The sequence below is a fragment of the Pocillopora verrucosa genome, chromosome 13 (assembly GCF_036669915.1).
Source record: "Pocillopora verrucosa isolate sample1 chromosome 13, ASM3666991v2, whole genome shotgun sequence".
In the NCBI taxonomy this organism is placed as follows: Eukaryota; Metazoa; Cnidaria; class Anthozoa; order Scleractinia; family Pocilloporidae; genus Pocillopora; species Pocillopora verrucosa.
Window position 1 is genome coordinate 3,419,808 of NC_089324.1, and position 15,709 is coordinate 3,435,516.

Sequence of the window (15,709 nt, forward strand, 5' to 3'; positions counted from 1 at the left end):
TCGCTATATTGTTGGTAAATCGCAAATTAAATGGTGTTGTCGGAATAGTCCGCCATCTTAGAACAGCTGGTGATCACCCGACTTGGAAACTCGTCACTAGTGCTCCTCGGGCGTTCCATAGCCGTAGGATTCAGGCTCAATCTGTTTCGGTGCTGTTGCAGTGCTGAAGGTTATCCTGTTGTTCGTTGATATTGTTCGGATTCTCCCGGAATAACAAACAAGTAAGTCATCAAACTGTTTCTTGTGCTGAGTACTTGCGAATCTCATCATCCTTCAGGTTAGATCGTAACTAGATTAGGAAGAAAATTTGTGACCTTCGCTCAAATACGTGAATTTTCCGCAGAGGTCGCTTTGTAATAGGTCCATCGGAATGTCTTCAAATGTCTCGGTTGTGCTTCTCCTTACGGCCCCAAAAGTGTCGGCGTTTAATGGAATATCGGTCAATTTGAATCTTTCATTTATATAATGTCTTAGTTGAAGTTAAGTTCGTTTTGTGTTATTAGCACGAAGGTAGCTCTTATAGCTTCCGTTTAAACAACGTTGCTTCGGAACAGTTGTTTAGTGCGACTGACCTATATGTAAATTTGTGGGGGCGGTAATTTAGTTCTTGAATGGCTGCATAATATCCTTTCTTTTACAATTTTCATTATTTATTCAGCTGCATAGAATCTACAGTAAACATATTATAAAACATCGCAGCTTTGAGATGTTAACTTTTAGATCAGTTAAGTACTCGAGACCTGAGTGAATTTCACTTCGTGAAATTTGACATTCAGTTTTCTTGATCCAACAAACGACTCAGCATCCACCTGGTTCCACGTAGATCGATTTTGCATATGGTTATTTCATTTTCGTTCTTACCTACAGAGTTCCTCTGGAAAAATGGAAATGAAATTATTACTCTCCGAAAGCCAATGTTAATATTTATACGCGAACGTGAATCGTGAATAAAAGAAACAACCTGTACGTGTATACTGCGGTCGATTTGAGCAGTTGATCGACTTATTTTTGTATCTTAATCATCTTAGTCGGTAACCGTCTAACCGAAGGTCAAAAACTCTGTCTTCTCGTATTTGTAAACAGCTGTTTTTGGGACAATCCTCGGTAATTGTTGCAAGAATTTATAAGACAATGCTATTGATAAGGAACGCAGTTGATTATAATAATTGATTCAAACAAACCGTAACTGTAGGGACGGGTTACAGAAACTTTTTCGGGCCACTGGCTTGCCAATTTTTATCGTTATTGTCTTCGAATGAGAATTGTGTCTAAAATTATTTCCGTAGTAAGTGGGAGACAAAGGAGGAACCTCCCTATTTAAACTTTGATATATTTTCATAAGCATTTTAAATTAACATTAACATTAACATTCAAATTCAATTAGAACTGTAATTTTGAAGATGTATCAAAATTCGTTATTTCTTGGTATAGCTTTGAGATTATTAGGAATATAACTTATAATATTGCCAAGTAAAGTTTTTATAATTTGTTTTCACTAGGTTATATTTGTAACATAAAGCTTGATTTAATGAAATCTCATTGATATTACCATGACAGCATTATTTCCTTGACGTAAATTTTTGTATTGTTCTACTTTGTATTGGACTTTGTGGAAAATTCCTAAGACAAACTGTTCATACCTTCTAAGGACATTTCATTTAATGGCATCCAGAGGATATAACCTATTATCAATACTAGTGGTTAGCATGGGGATTAAAAGATATGCACTTAATGTAAAACAAATCATTAAAGAAGTAACAAACATACTTAGTACATTGTTGAGTTTTACAAGCACACGGGAATTTTTAAAAACAAGAGGGAAGAGTGGAGAAGTACAAGCCAAAGGTAAGTGCTTCTTGCACTTCTCAAGTGTTCCTAAAAATTCTCAAGTGTTTATATAAATCAACAATGCTTGAGGAACAAGTTTTTTTTATTTCTTTTATAAAATATATTGTGAATTGCATGCGCTCGCACTGATGATGTAGGCTACATGCACTATATCTCAACAGTGCACTCATGTGATGTAAGGCGCGTGATTTATGAAATATAATGAACTCGTTCTGACCAATCACAGCTCAAGCATTTCTCTGAACATCATATAAAGCCCTATAAAATATACTTCTTTGTGCAGTACTATTGATAAACCATATTTTGTCAGGGTTTTCAAAAGTGTTGGTATCAGCAAACTATTCCTTAGATAATATTCAAGAACTCTCAACAGTCCTTTTTTTATCTGTTTAAACTAGACAATGTCAACCAGTAGCCAGCCAAGCTCTGATGCCACCATAGTAAAAGTAGGATGGATTCAAAAGAGAGGTATGTACATCTGTTTATATAATAAGCTCAGTTATGCATGCATTCTGATTGGTTCTCACTTATGTCTAATGGAGGACAGACGCATAGATGATGTCATCATTAAAACTTTTTTTAATTCTTTATTATATAAAACAAATAGATTCCAAGTTGCCATGCATCTGTTCATTAGTGATGTCGTTAGTGTCATGTTTATATAAAATAAGAAAGATTGTAAGTTTGGGGCTTGGTAAAGAAATACAGAAAGATCTTTTTCATCTTATCACAAGTGTGGGACAGAGAGAAAACATCTCTCTCTACATTTGATTTGTTTAATTAAAACTTGAAATCTTTTTTTTAGGTGAATACATAAAAAACTGGAGACCAAGATACTTTCAGCTTTGGAGTGATGGTAGTTTTGTTGGTTACAAGGAACTTCCTAAATCAAAAGACACTGAACCTCTTAATAACTTCTCGGTTGCCAGTAAGTACAAATATTCCCTTTTTACAAACATTTACCATACTTATGGCTCCACCTCACAAGCAAACATTTTACTTTTAAACAGATATTTTTTAGGCAATGTGATGAGGATTATGCTGTATGCAATCACTGCTGTTTATTTTGTTATCAAATATGATTGTTCTTCTTTGATTGCATCATACTTTTCAAAAATATGTACAGGATGGCTTGGGTTTTGAAATCATTAATTGAAGATATTATTATTTTATAATAAATTCTAATTCATCAAGACAGAGAGCAGAGTAAGATAGTGGTTGTCACTCTCAAGATCTGAATGAAGATTCTCCAAACTGTCTTCTAAACATTTCTTATAATTTTATATCAGAGAATTTGATGTTAAATCAAAGAATATTCCCTAAGTGATATTTTTATTACCTCTCCTTACCTATCTTCTTAAAAATACATTAATATTGTGAGGAGAAGTTCATATCTGATCATTCTTGAAAGTGAGAGCTTTAAATTAGTGTACAGCATTGTTGTACAGTGGAACCTCGATTTAAGTGCCAAGGGACTGGGGAAATTGGTTTGTTATATTTAAGGGTTCATTATATTGAAAATCTTAATGTTTGCTATATCAAGGGATGGTTGTTAACTTTTGTTGTTGTTGGGTTTTTTTTTTTTTGTGGTGTGACATTGTGCTATTCAGCATTTTGGGATCAGAAAAATCACTGTAAATAACATTTGTGTTTAAATGTCTTTATGAAGCTACTACAGTACACTGTACAGGTCTGTACACTGCTACAGCACTTTGCTTTTAAAGCAGAGAGGACAAATTTCAATGAAAGTCACCAGCAAACTAAGAGACAATAGCATTGACCTGGAAATTCCTGCCTGTTACTCCTTTTACCGGCTTCTGGATTTTGTTTGATATAACCAGGATTTCATTTTATCAAGGTTCCATATAATATACAGATTTAGCTAAGCCTAAAAGCAGTGCTTGCATTTTTTTTTCCCGCATGTCTCAAGGGCACAACACCTTGCCCCAGCTAGGACTAGGACCCAGGTCGTCCAACTCAGAGCCCGGTGCACTGACCACTGGACTACTGGACAAAGCCATGGTGTTGGCGTGCCTGCAGTACAATTGACCATGCATGTTAAAAGTAGCACCTTGTACGGTTGTACGGTCGTACATCCAAAATTTTTTCAGCTTGATGGGTTACTACTATTTCGTATAATTATGGGGCTACGCCCTGCGAGCTCTGCTGTTAAGGTTCTTACCCATACATTTTACTGTAACTTTGGCCAGGCTGAAGATTATTGTTTGTTTTATAGAGGACTTTGTTACATAGAGGTTCAGTTAATCAAGGTTCTTTTGTGATCCTTGTTATTTGTTTCTTCAGAGTGCCAGATAATGAGACAAGAGAGACCAAAACCCAACTGTTTCATCATGAGGTATTTGTGGTTTAACAGTTATCTTTATTCCTGGGGCCTAAAGGAGTAAAATGATAACTGAGACTTGCTGTGAAATTGTTCCTTTTACCTGGAAAATGGTATTTGGTTCAAAGAGACTGGGAAAAAAAAAAAAGAACTTTTGATTAATGATTGTAATAAATATTGTGATGGGATTTCAGCAAAGTTTAGACTGGAAAAGGCATTTATACCAATCTCACCCCTGTTACAGGAGAAAGTTAGGGCCAATTGCTAGTTTGTACAGACTGGATCTGACCAAGGTGTCCTAGTTTGTTCCAGTGTCATTTTTTGGGATCTTGGGTGAATTATTTTATTGTCACAATGCCTCTCTCCACCAAGGAATATAAATAATTTATGTACTGAAAAACTGTCAAGGAAGTCTTACATAATACTGAGGGATGGGGGTGTGCATGAAACCTGTGATGGACCAACGTTCTATCCAGGGATAGTAACAGTACCATCTCTGGCTTGAGCGTAGACTACTTAATTAAGCTGACTTACCCTGTTTCAAGATGTTCTTATGTCACAAGCTAGTACTGGTGGTCAGATTGTAATCCAGGAGGAAGATTGCCTTGCTATGTAAATTTTCACCAGTGTAGAGTAGCTTCAAACAGATTTCATGGTTTAAAATAAACAGTTTTTGATCTAATTTATTATGGTAAATCAACAGGTGCTGGCAGTGGACAACACTCGTAGAAAGGACTTTCCATTTGGATGACGCTAATGAAAGGTTTGCACAAAATTGTACCCATTGAGGTTCACTTCTATGTTAACCTTTGACTACCAAGATCTCAGTACTAATTCCCCTTACTTTCTACCATATAATTTTTTTTAATGTTAGTTTGGAGAATCTGGTATTGGATCAACTAAATTCCTGCAATTGATATTTTCTTTATTCCCATCACTTATCAGCTTGATATTTATAGTTAACCCTCTAACTCCCAAAATTACTAATTCCCCCCTCTAGCTGCCACACATTTCCTAGTAAATAAGTCACGAGAATTTGGTGTTAGATCAAGATAACAACTTCTACTAAGGGGAAAGCAGACTGTTTTGACAATGTAGTGTATGGGATTACATCCTTGGAATAGCAGATTAAATGTATTCAATCCAAAAGAAAGAATCAATGTACTGCATCTATTATCATTGCTGTTTTGCTGTTATGTTTTTGCATTATAACTAACAAATTAAAGTTAGTGATCAAAGGTAACGAACTTGAACTCTGGATAGCTTTGGTAACAACATGGAACTTTACCACCGTACAGAGTTGTAACTATTGAATGTTAATTGTTAACAAACATTGTGCAATTTTTACAAACCTCTATTAAGCAAACATTCTCTACTAAGTGGAAACCCTCTACTAAGAGGACACTTAAGAAGGTCTCAAGGGTGTCCACTTGATGGAGGTTCTGCATAATTTAAAGGAACTCGAAGCTCCAGATGGAGAGCTTATTAGGACAATTTTAATGATCTCTCACCCTGCTTTGAGATAAACTTAAAGCATCAAGTAAAGTGCTTGTTTAATCTTTTTTTTTTCTTAAGGGAGGAGTGGATAACTGCAATTCAAGAAGTTGCCGATAAGTTGCGTGAAAGTGACAAGTCAGAAGAAATTACTATAGGAAGTGTAGATAACCAAAAAATGGTACGTGGTCAATAGTTTGTCTAATAACATGAAAATACCCTTTACACCTTTACATCAGTACTCATATTCTCTATACTCTCTTCTATAGCTTCTTTTGCCACTGACAAGGAGAATTTGGATCAATATCAGTATCTGGGCAACTGCCCACCTACCCCTCCCCTAACCCAATATTAACCTTAACTTAACTTGTTATCAATTGATTGTTGTTGGGTTAGGGGAGGGGAAGGTGGGCAGTTGCCCAGATACTGATATTGATCCGAGAATTTGTTTAACAATCAAAGCTTTTAGGTTGGTGATCAATTTTTTTATTTGCATGATCGTAATGAATGATTCACCAGTATTGCTGTAAGGAGAAATTAGATGCTGGTCACTTGGACCTATGATTTAAAAAATAATAACTTTTGTTTACTTAATGAGTTTTAATTTCATTTTTTATTTCTTTTATCTCCCATTTAGACTATAGAGGACTTCCAGTTGCTTAAGGTGTTGGGAAAAGGAACATTTGGCAAGGTTATAATGGCTGCAATGAAGAGGACTGGGGAAGTGGTTGCACTAAAGATTTTAAAGAAAGAAGTTATTGTCGCCAAAGTATGGAATTATTTTAACTCAGCCTTCTTTTATGTCAAACTTTGTTTCTTGAGTGAAACGTACACGATTATGTGGTGCTAGGGGAGCTGCAATGCAATATTTATAAAGAGACTTTTATGTTATTCTTTTCACTTTCTGAGGTAAAGGTCACTCTACTTAATAGTGATGTTACACCAAATAGTCCATTTTACATTTCCAGAACAGAAGTGAGGCTAAGGGTGACCTTGTTATGATACAAACCTAGCTGCTTTTCAAATGTAAATTACTATGTTATCATGCTAACTAGATCTTGGTCTCTATCACAACAAGGTCACCTTCAGCCTTACTCCAAATCAAAGGCTTGGCAACTAATTCAGAGCTGTAAAATGGTCTATTCTCTAAAACCATGAGAGGTTAATACCTCAGTGACAAAAAGTCTGTATTCTAGCCAAGTGGCCATCCCAGTTTCCATAGCATGCAAGGACTGGGAGTATTGCCACTCCCCCTTGGATGACATGCGAGTCCATCTTAAGGTAGCATTTTATCAGGCTTCCCTGACATTTTGGTGGTACCCATTTGTACTCAATTCACATAATGATAAGTAAATTGTACATAATGATGGTAAATTTGTTTTGCCAGCAACAAACCAAAAAGCAATCGGTATGGAAAAGTATGAAGAAGATTTTAGACATGGATGACTAGTGAGGAGTAAAGAAGAATCAAGGATAATGTTTCGCAAATTTTGGGTCAGCTTTTGGACAGAATTGTGAAGATCTTTAGAAAGCTGAAACCATATGTCTTGAACTATATTATCTTTTACAGGATGAAGTTGCACATACATTGACAGAAAACAGAGTTTTGCAGTCAACAGTTCACCCTTTTCTTACAGTAAGTTGAGATTCTGTATAACCCTTTTTACTCTAACATCAATCAGTATCCATATTCTCTATACTCTTTATATATTTTGCTGGGCACTGGCAAAAAGAGAATTTGATTAACGATCAATTTTTTTTAAGTTGGCTATCATTTCTTTTATTCTCGCAACCTTAACCCTTTCCACCCTAACATCAGTATGCATATTCTCCTTACTGTTCCCTATACATTCCCTAAGACGCTGATGAGGAGAATTTGTTTCTTGACCCAGAGCTTCTCCAGTTGGTGACCATTTCCTTTATTCTCATGACCTTTATATGGGATTTGGGGGTGATATTGTAAGGAGAATTTATATGCTAGTCACCCTTAGGAGTTATAGGGTTAAGTTACTAAACTTGAAGTCTAGAAAGCCTATAATGATAAGCAACAGAACTGTCAGCAGACTCGCGATAAGAGAAATGATAAATATGACATTTCCATTTAGTCATGTTTTCTATTTCTATTCTTTTTGTTCTGTTTTCTTGTTTTTTACAGGAACTACGTTGCTCTTTCCAAACAAAAAACAGATTGATATTTGTTATGGAATATGTGAATGGCGGTGAGGTGAGTATATTCACTTAACCTTCTACACCCTAAGATCCTTGTGAATAGTCTCCACACTGTGCCCTGGACATTTCCAATGGTACTGTTAAAAGACAATTTCTGCAACAATCATTTTAACCCTTTAACTCCCACGAGTGACCAAGACAGAATTTCTCCTTACAATATCTATAAAAAATCAAGAAGATAAGTGATGAGAACTAAGAAAAGTATCAATTAGGGGATTATTAGTTGATCCAACACCAAATTCTCAGAAGTAACGTCACATAAATTTTCATAGTGGACAGTAAGGAGAATTACTAAAAAGATCTTGGGAGTTAAAGGGTTAAGCTTTTTCTGTTGGAGATCATTTCCTTTATCAATCCTCATGACCTTTTTAGGTAATATTTTATTCAGAAGTGATGCTGTCAGAGAAAATAAGGTGCTATATAGTTGCCCTTGGCAGTCACAAGGTTCACTTATTTTCTCTAATTTTCTTTAAGGTACAGACCTGCTTGTAGAGAAATTTTTTATTTCTTCATGTGTGGGAGTATACACATAGCAAACATGGCCCACAAATATCAAGTAGAACTAGAAATGAATGTAAAACCAAATAAATTCACCCTTTAGTCTTTGGGATTCAAGATGACATTATAACATGCTTGAGTTACATGGGAAGTTACTTGCCATTCACTTCTGGTAGAGACAAAAAACTGTTTAAATTCTGGTTTTCTCCTCAGTTGTTTTTCCACTTGTCTAAAGAACGTGTCTTCTCTGAGGACCGTTCAAGGTTTTATGCCGCAGAAATTATTCTGGCTGTGAAGTATCTTCATGAACACAAAGTGGTTTACAGAGATTTAAAGGTATGGTACATAGTCCTTCACATCCTTGGCCTATTGTCTTTTTGCTGCACTGATTTTTGGCATAATTTTAAATCTGTTACTATCTTTTATTTTTCACAGCTTGAAAATCTTCTTCTAGATTCAGATGGTCACATTAAACTCACTGACTTTGGTCTCTGTAAAGAGGACATCACATATGGATCAACCACAAAGACTTTCTGTGGTACTCCTGAATACCTTGCTCCAGAGGTCAGTTTATCTGTAGTTGGAATGAATGGCAAAATTCTTGAGAAAGGGAAATTTTAAGAACATGGAGAGAACTACAAGTATTGTAGAGATAGAGTAAATGACTGTGAATACATGAAAATCGTATATTTGAACAGCAGACAAAGAAGTGAATATGAAAGTGATCTTTGCAGTAATTGACACTACTTAAATAACCAGTAGTAAAACAAGACCTGAAAGAAAAAATTCAGGCCTGTATGGAATATGAACCCATGACCTCTGTGATACCAATGCTGTGCTCTACCAACTAAGCTAACAAGCCAACTGGAAGCTGATCATAATGTTGGTTCCAAATAAACCTGTTGAGTGATGAATAAATGACTGTGAATATATAAAAATCATATGTGAACAGTGGATAAAGAAGTGAATATGAGAGAGATCTCCGCAGTAATGAACACTACTTAATAAGCAGTAGTGAAAATAAGGCCTGAAAAAAATTCGGAGATATATTCTTGCTAATGTCTGGTATGTAGAAATCTGCAGTTTCCAAGCTGCAATGCATGCATAATTGCTGGGCTTATAAGATGTATATGAATGGACATGCTTTACTTCTGGGTCAAGTAGGAGACAAGGTGGCTTAAGAAATGGCTAATGTGTTGAAATCTGGGTTTAGGGGAGGGGAGGGGGGTGTATAAGTTTTGAGACTTGGCCAGGTCATTGTGTTGTTTTCTTTGGCAAAACACTTTACTTTCACAGAGCCTCAATCACTCCACCCATGAGTGTAAATTAGTACTGGAAAATTGTCAGGGAAGCTTGATGAAATACTGGGGAGTAACCTTGAAATGGATTGGCATCCCATCCAGGGGAGAGTAGTGCTCTTAGTCATTTCATGCTATGGAGACCAGAATAAGCTGTGGCTGGATGGGTCACTTGTCTCTAATACAGACTTTTCCTTTACTTTTGAGTCAAAGTTTTCAACAGCTCGACAGTTTTAGACAGTTTTCAATTGCCACAAACCCTTTACAACAGTTACTCTAACTATTTCAAGCAAAACAAATGGTTTAACAGTTTTACCTATGACTGTCAGTCTGGAAAATGAATAACAGTTTTGATGAAGTCTGGGAAAAGCATTGAATTTTGCAAAGATTTGTTCAAAAATAAACTTTTACAGGCAAGATTTACACTTCTGAGTTACTTGACTTGAATGTTTTCATGATTTTTGTCTGTTATTACAAAAGGTGCTGGAAGACAATGACTATGGTCATGCTGTAGATTGGTGGGGAGTAGGCGTGGTCATGTACGAAATGATGTGTGGTCGTCTACCATTTTACAACAGGGATCATGAAGTTCTCTTTGAACTTATCCTGACGGTATGGATTCGGGTGTAGATGTTTAGTTAGATTGTTTCAGGGTTTCAGTTAGTAAAACGAAACATGACAGTAGCAGAAGAGTGAAGAAACAAGAAGTATGTGGGTTGGGTCACTAAAAAACTGATGCAAACCTCCCTCATCTTTTCTCTCCTTCACCACTATCGTGCTGTTTACTGTTGCACCTCATTTTACTGACTGAAAACCTGGAATAGGCTAATTTTAGTTATTCACTCTGATGAAGGGCTAACACCTGAAACACTAGCTTTGAAACTCTTTACAATGGCCAATTTATGTTATCAACTCAGTTGATTACACTAAATTACCCTGTTAATTTTAAGTCAATTTGACTTGTTTACTATTACACATATTAATGTTACTAACAGTACTATATTTGGTTTAGTAAATCTTACAGAAAATTGATCAACACAAAAAGCATAGTTTTTAAGGAAAACATCACAATTAACCAGTTAGAGGTATTAGACACAATCTAAAAGAGCTTCCAGGGTGAGATATTGCCATACAGATAACCAAGAAGGGAGCGGATTATTCTTGCATCTGATTGGTTAAAAAGAGGACATGGTTAAGTGGTCAGGTTGCTGAGCAAGATTAAAATCTGTTTAATCCTTTGTCTAATTTTGAAGATAACTTTGAAAGGCTTGGTTACTCTGTAGAGATTCAAAATGCAGTCAGTGTCATCTACTTTTCAACGGCAGAGATAAAAATCAAAGAGTCTCTGAAACATACACATACTTCCTCAGGTCTGTTGAGAACTTTCAATATTCAGTAGTTATTATAATATTGTATGTCTTTCATAATTTTGAAGGGTCCGTTTTCTGTTAACAGGAGGACGTAAAGTTTCCAGCGAGAATTACTGATAATGCAAGAAGTGTCCTCTCTGGACTCCTAGAAAAAAGCCCTACACAACGGTCAGAACAATGATCATAATAATACAACCATGCTGTTGCAATAGGGATACTTTGCAAACACCACACAGTTGAATAGTGTTTTTTGCACACTCTGATTGGCTAGTTCAGAAGTGATTAGCAAATATTATTCACCTGTGACTTTTCTGTTCCTTAAACCCTGGGAAATGAAACACTGAAAAGTCATTGATGCATTTCAGTAGAATTTGTTCTTGAAGGGTTTCTGAAAAATCTTTCTTTTTTTTATCTCAAATGATCACTGACTGTGTTGTCATGTCTCTTTTTCAGTCTTGGAGGTGGTCCAGATGATGCAAAGGAAGTCATGAAGCATATATTTTTTGAAACAATTAACTGGGATGACATATTGAACAAAAAGGTAATAAAACTTACATTACAAACGAGCAACCAATCATTGCAGCATGCCACTGTTTTATGGTATTGTTTGTTTAACCCTTTAACTCCCAAGATCTCATTAGTAATTCTCCTTACTGTCCTCCATACTGTTCAATGCTGTTAGTGTGGAGAATTTGGTATTGGATCAACTTATAATCCCCCAATTGATATTTTTCTTTATTCTCGTCACTTGTCTGCTTGATATTATATTGATATTGAAAGGAGAAATTCAGTCTTGGTCACTCGTGGGAGTTAACTAATTGTTTTTTGCAACATGCAGGTAAAACCACCTTTCAGGCCCACTGTCAAGAGTCCGACAGATGTATCAAATTTTGACGAGGACTTCACAAAGGAAATACCCCAACTCACACCTCCAGAAGGTATAGGAAGTAGATAAATTTAAAGTATTTTTACCTTTGAGCTCCCAAGATCTGATTGTCAATTCTCCTCTTTAGCTGCTACACATTTCCTTGTAAATTGTTTACAAAAGTTTATTGTCAGTTGGAGGTAATAACCTCTACCTGATTAGTTTGAGTATTCTCACTACCCCTTTGCTGGATAATGTTTAGATATTTTAGGGAGAAGTTACATGTTAATCACTCCTGGGAACTGAAGCATTAAGTAGAGTTAGCAATAGCAAGTTTACTTGTTAATTTATTCCAGTAGGCACATGTAGATTATTCGTGTTTTAAATGAAAAAACAATAAGAAATCTGCTTTCACTGATAATTTAAAATGAGTGTATTTCTTGGCTTTATAATTTAATAGAAACTTTGACCACAATCAGCAAGCAGTCCAATGTTTTTGTCTAAAAGCTGTTTGTTTCACTCACAAAATCTTACCCTTTACAGCCTAACATTAAGATTTATATTCTCTACATCAGTGTCTCTACAGTGTAAATTTCCTATGGTAACAAAAAAGAGAATTTGTTTGACAATCATGAGCATCTTAAATTTGTGATCATTTCCTTTAATCTCATGATGTATACATTTGATTCAAGAGTGATGCTGTAAGGGGAAATTAGAAGCTGTCACACTAAGGGGTTGAAGGGTTAACATATATACTGTAGTTTGTTGTTATTAAAAGAACAAATGTGGGATGTTGCATGTGGAAAGATTGTTTCTACATCTGATGACTGCAGCGTTAATGATGATGATGATGATGATGATGATGATGATGTTGGTGATGACATCAATGATAATGTCATGGAAAACAGGGATGTTGAATAACAATGTTTTGAATGAGCTTCAATTTGCTTTTGTGTGGTCATGAACATTACTGCCAGCTTGAGTTGCTTTTCATCTGTCCCATTCTTGAAATCATATTTTATTAATCCTTCACACCCTAACATCAGTATGCATATTCTCCATACTGTTCTCTAAACATTTCCTAAGGTGCTGACAAGGAGAATTTGTCTAGCAATCAAGAGCATCTTTGGATGGGCAATCACATCCTTTATTCTTGTACCTTAATGTTGGATTCAGGGTTGATATGGTACAGAGAAATTAGGTGCCAGTCGCTCTTAGGGGTTTCACCCTTTCACTCCCAAGATCTAATCAATAATTCTCCTTACTATCTGCTATACAATTCTTATGATGTTAGTTCAGAGAATTTGGTATTGAATCAACTAATAATCCCATGATTGATATTCTTCTCTATTCTCATCACCTGCCTGCTTGATATTGTATTGATATTGTTAGGAGAAATTCTCTCTTGGTCACTTGTGGGAGTGAAAGGGTTAAGGGTTAATAGCAATCAACATCACACAAAAATGACCACATTTTTACAAAAATCTTTTGCAGGAGATCTCCCAGACATTGCTGAGGAAAGTGAAGCTTTTGAACAATTTTCATTCAACCCAGAGAAGGGAAGCAACATACCGTCATAACAAAGCCATGTTGATCAAATATTTGAAGAGTGTGATATTATCACTGATGATAATTATTGTAACATTATTCTGTTGCTGCAAGTTTTGCTGTTTGTTTTTTAATAATCCTTAATTTATGCATTCTTCAGAAAACAACCGTGCTAGCTGTCTCTGGTAATTAAATTTTGTTAGTTACCTGCTGAAATTTTTAGGCTGTCTTCAAAAATCTGGTATGGAGAGTAATGATGACACTCTGTGCATGTGGCTTGAAACTTCTGCAATTGTTTAATTCCACAAATTGGAATAAACTGTTACAGTTTGAGATGACTGAAATTTGTTCTTAGAGCTGATTTTTACAATCTTCTTTTAAAGCGTAAGAGCATTATCAAGGAATGAAGTGTGATATTTTCAATTCCTAGTTATGGTACAATCCACTTAACCAACATGTAAGTGAGAACAGTGTCATTGTACTTAACAGCTTACTACTGCACAAAAGGACGACAATCCATGATTACTGGAGACAGCCTTCACATGTTAGGCCCCAAATTTCCAGAGCTAGTTGTTTGCAACAGTTTTTTTTTCCTTTTTTTGAGCAGTCTATGCCATATTATATTTTTCCAGGCCTGACCTTTCAAGAAAAAATGCTGTAGAAATGAGTTGTAGAATGGCATTTCAATGTTGATTAAAATTTTTTTTTGTAAGTATTACTTGGTTCCTTTGTCTGCCAAGTGAATTATATTCATTTGTATTATTAATCTTCTTAGGTCATCAAATTTACTAAATTTATTTTTAGAAATTAAAAAAATTATCCTATTTTCAGGCCTAGTCTTTCATAGGTGTTAAATCCAGACATCTAAAGTAATTTTTTCTATTTAGCTATTTTTAAATAGTAGTACTGTAACAGTTATTCTTCGGGGGGGGGGGGGGTAGGTTTGTAAAGAAGCTGTGGTGTTGCATTAGTAGGAGAGTATAATTGGGTAATTTATTATTATCAACTGAGTTGAGAATGTGAATTGGCCATTGTAAAAATTTGCCTAAGCTGACGTTTCAAATGTTAGTCCTGTGTCAGAGCAAATGAGCTTTCAAACTCTTTACAATGGCCAGTTAAATTATCAACTCAGTTGTTAGAACTAAATTACCCAGTTATTCTTTGGATTACTCATCCTTGTGAAACTCAAAAAAACCATGAACACTTTGAATTTATTCTGACAGGTCAATTGTGTAAATGAAATAAGTTAAGAGAAAATCTCAAAACAACAAACTAGCTACCATCCCTGTTTGCTGTTTAGTTTTCTTACAGCTTGTTGGCCCTTAACCCGTTGACTCCTAAGATCTGATTGTCAATTCTCCCTTCTTTCTCCCACACATTTCCTTGTAAATTAGTAAAGAAGAAGTTGGTGTTAGATCAAGAAAACAACTACTCTATAAGCTTGATAATTCTCATTACCTGTTTACTGGATACTGTATGGATATTATAGGGAGAAGTTGTATGTTAATCATGTCTGGGAGTCAAAAGGTTAATTTGGAGTACAGTAGATAGTTGAAGTTTTCAAAGATTTCAAAGTTTCATGGTATCAAATGAATAAAGGGGTAAGTTTCTAAAGAAACTGTGGTGCTGCGTCGGTGGGAGAGTATAGCAGGTAATTTAGTGTTAACAACTGGGTTGAAAATGTAAATTAGCCACCGTAAAGGGTAAAAAAGCTGACATTTCGAGCGTTAGCCCTTCGTCAGAGCTCGAAACGTCAGCTTTACCACCCTTTACGGTGGCTAATTTACGTTTTCAACCCAGTTGTTAACACTAAATTACCTTTCATGGTATCACTATGATATGGAGAAGTTTGTGTTTGGTTTTGTTGTACCATAAGTCTGTATGTTTGAATCCCAATTTGATTAAATTGATTTCAATATTTGAAAGTATTTTGCATACACAACAGTAATTTTTATAGGTAGAATTTGTAATAACAGGTAATATAATCAGCTAAAAATAGAACAGAAATAATCCTTAGTGACTTGTTTCAAAAAAATGATTATGTTGAATGGTAGAGTTTCATAATGAACAGAAATGTTCAGACAAGTAAATGTACATTGCCGCAAAGTTCTTGAAAATAAAACATTGTCCATCACTTGCACTGTAAAAAAACTGTCAAAAGGTTGGAATTTTAATTCATGTAGCACACTGTACCACCTTGCAAATTTTTGCAAATGAA

General features: G+C 35.4%; 1 protein-coding gene across 1 annotated transcript; it reads left to right on the forward strand.

Annotated features, from left to right (window-relative positions):
- The first annotated feature begins 96 nt into the window (after nucleotides 1–96).
- LOC131768348 (RAC-gamma serine/threonine-protein kinase) lies at nucleotides 97–14,206 on the forward strand. Its single transcript, XM_059084081.2, has 16 exons — nucleotides 97–221; nucleotides 2,247–2,316; nucleotides 2,654–2,776; nucleotides 4,153–4,204; nucleotides 4,893–4,952; nucleotides 5,765–5,864; nucleotides 6,321–6,452; nucleotides 7,254–7,319; nucleotides 7,839–7,907; nucleotides 8,624–8,746; nucleotides 8,846–8,974; nucleotides 10,189–10,320; nucleotides 11,164–11,246; nucleotides 11,532–11,619; nucleotides 11,917–12,016; nucleotides 13,438–14,206. Exons 2-16 carry the CDS (start codon nucleotides 2,250–2,252, stop codon nucleotides 13,521–13,523), a joined length of 1,410 nt encoding a protein of 469 aa, XP_058940064.1. The 5' UTR covers nucleotides 97–221; nucleotides 2,247–2,249; the 3' UTR covers nucleotides 13,524–14,206.
- The last annotated feature ends 1,503 nt before the right edge of the window (nucleotides 14,207–15,709 follow it).

Excerpts from the sequence above, each read along its gene's own strand:
- LOC131768348 (XM_059084081.2), top strand. The coding sequence starts at position 2,250 with ATGTCAACCAGTAGCCAGCCAAGCTCTGATGCCACCATAGTAAAAGTA. Across the intron at positions 2,317-2,653 it reads AGGATGGATTCAAAAGAGAG|GTGAATACATAAAAAACTGG; the intron begins GTATGTACATCT and ends TCTTTTTTTTAG. Across the intron at positions 5,865-6,320 it reads GTGTAGATAACCAAAAAATG|ACTATAGAGGACTTCCAGTT; the intron begins GTACGTGGTCAA and ends TCTCCCATTTAG.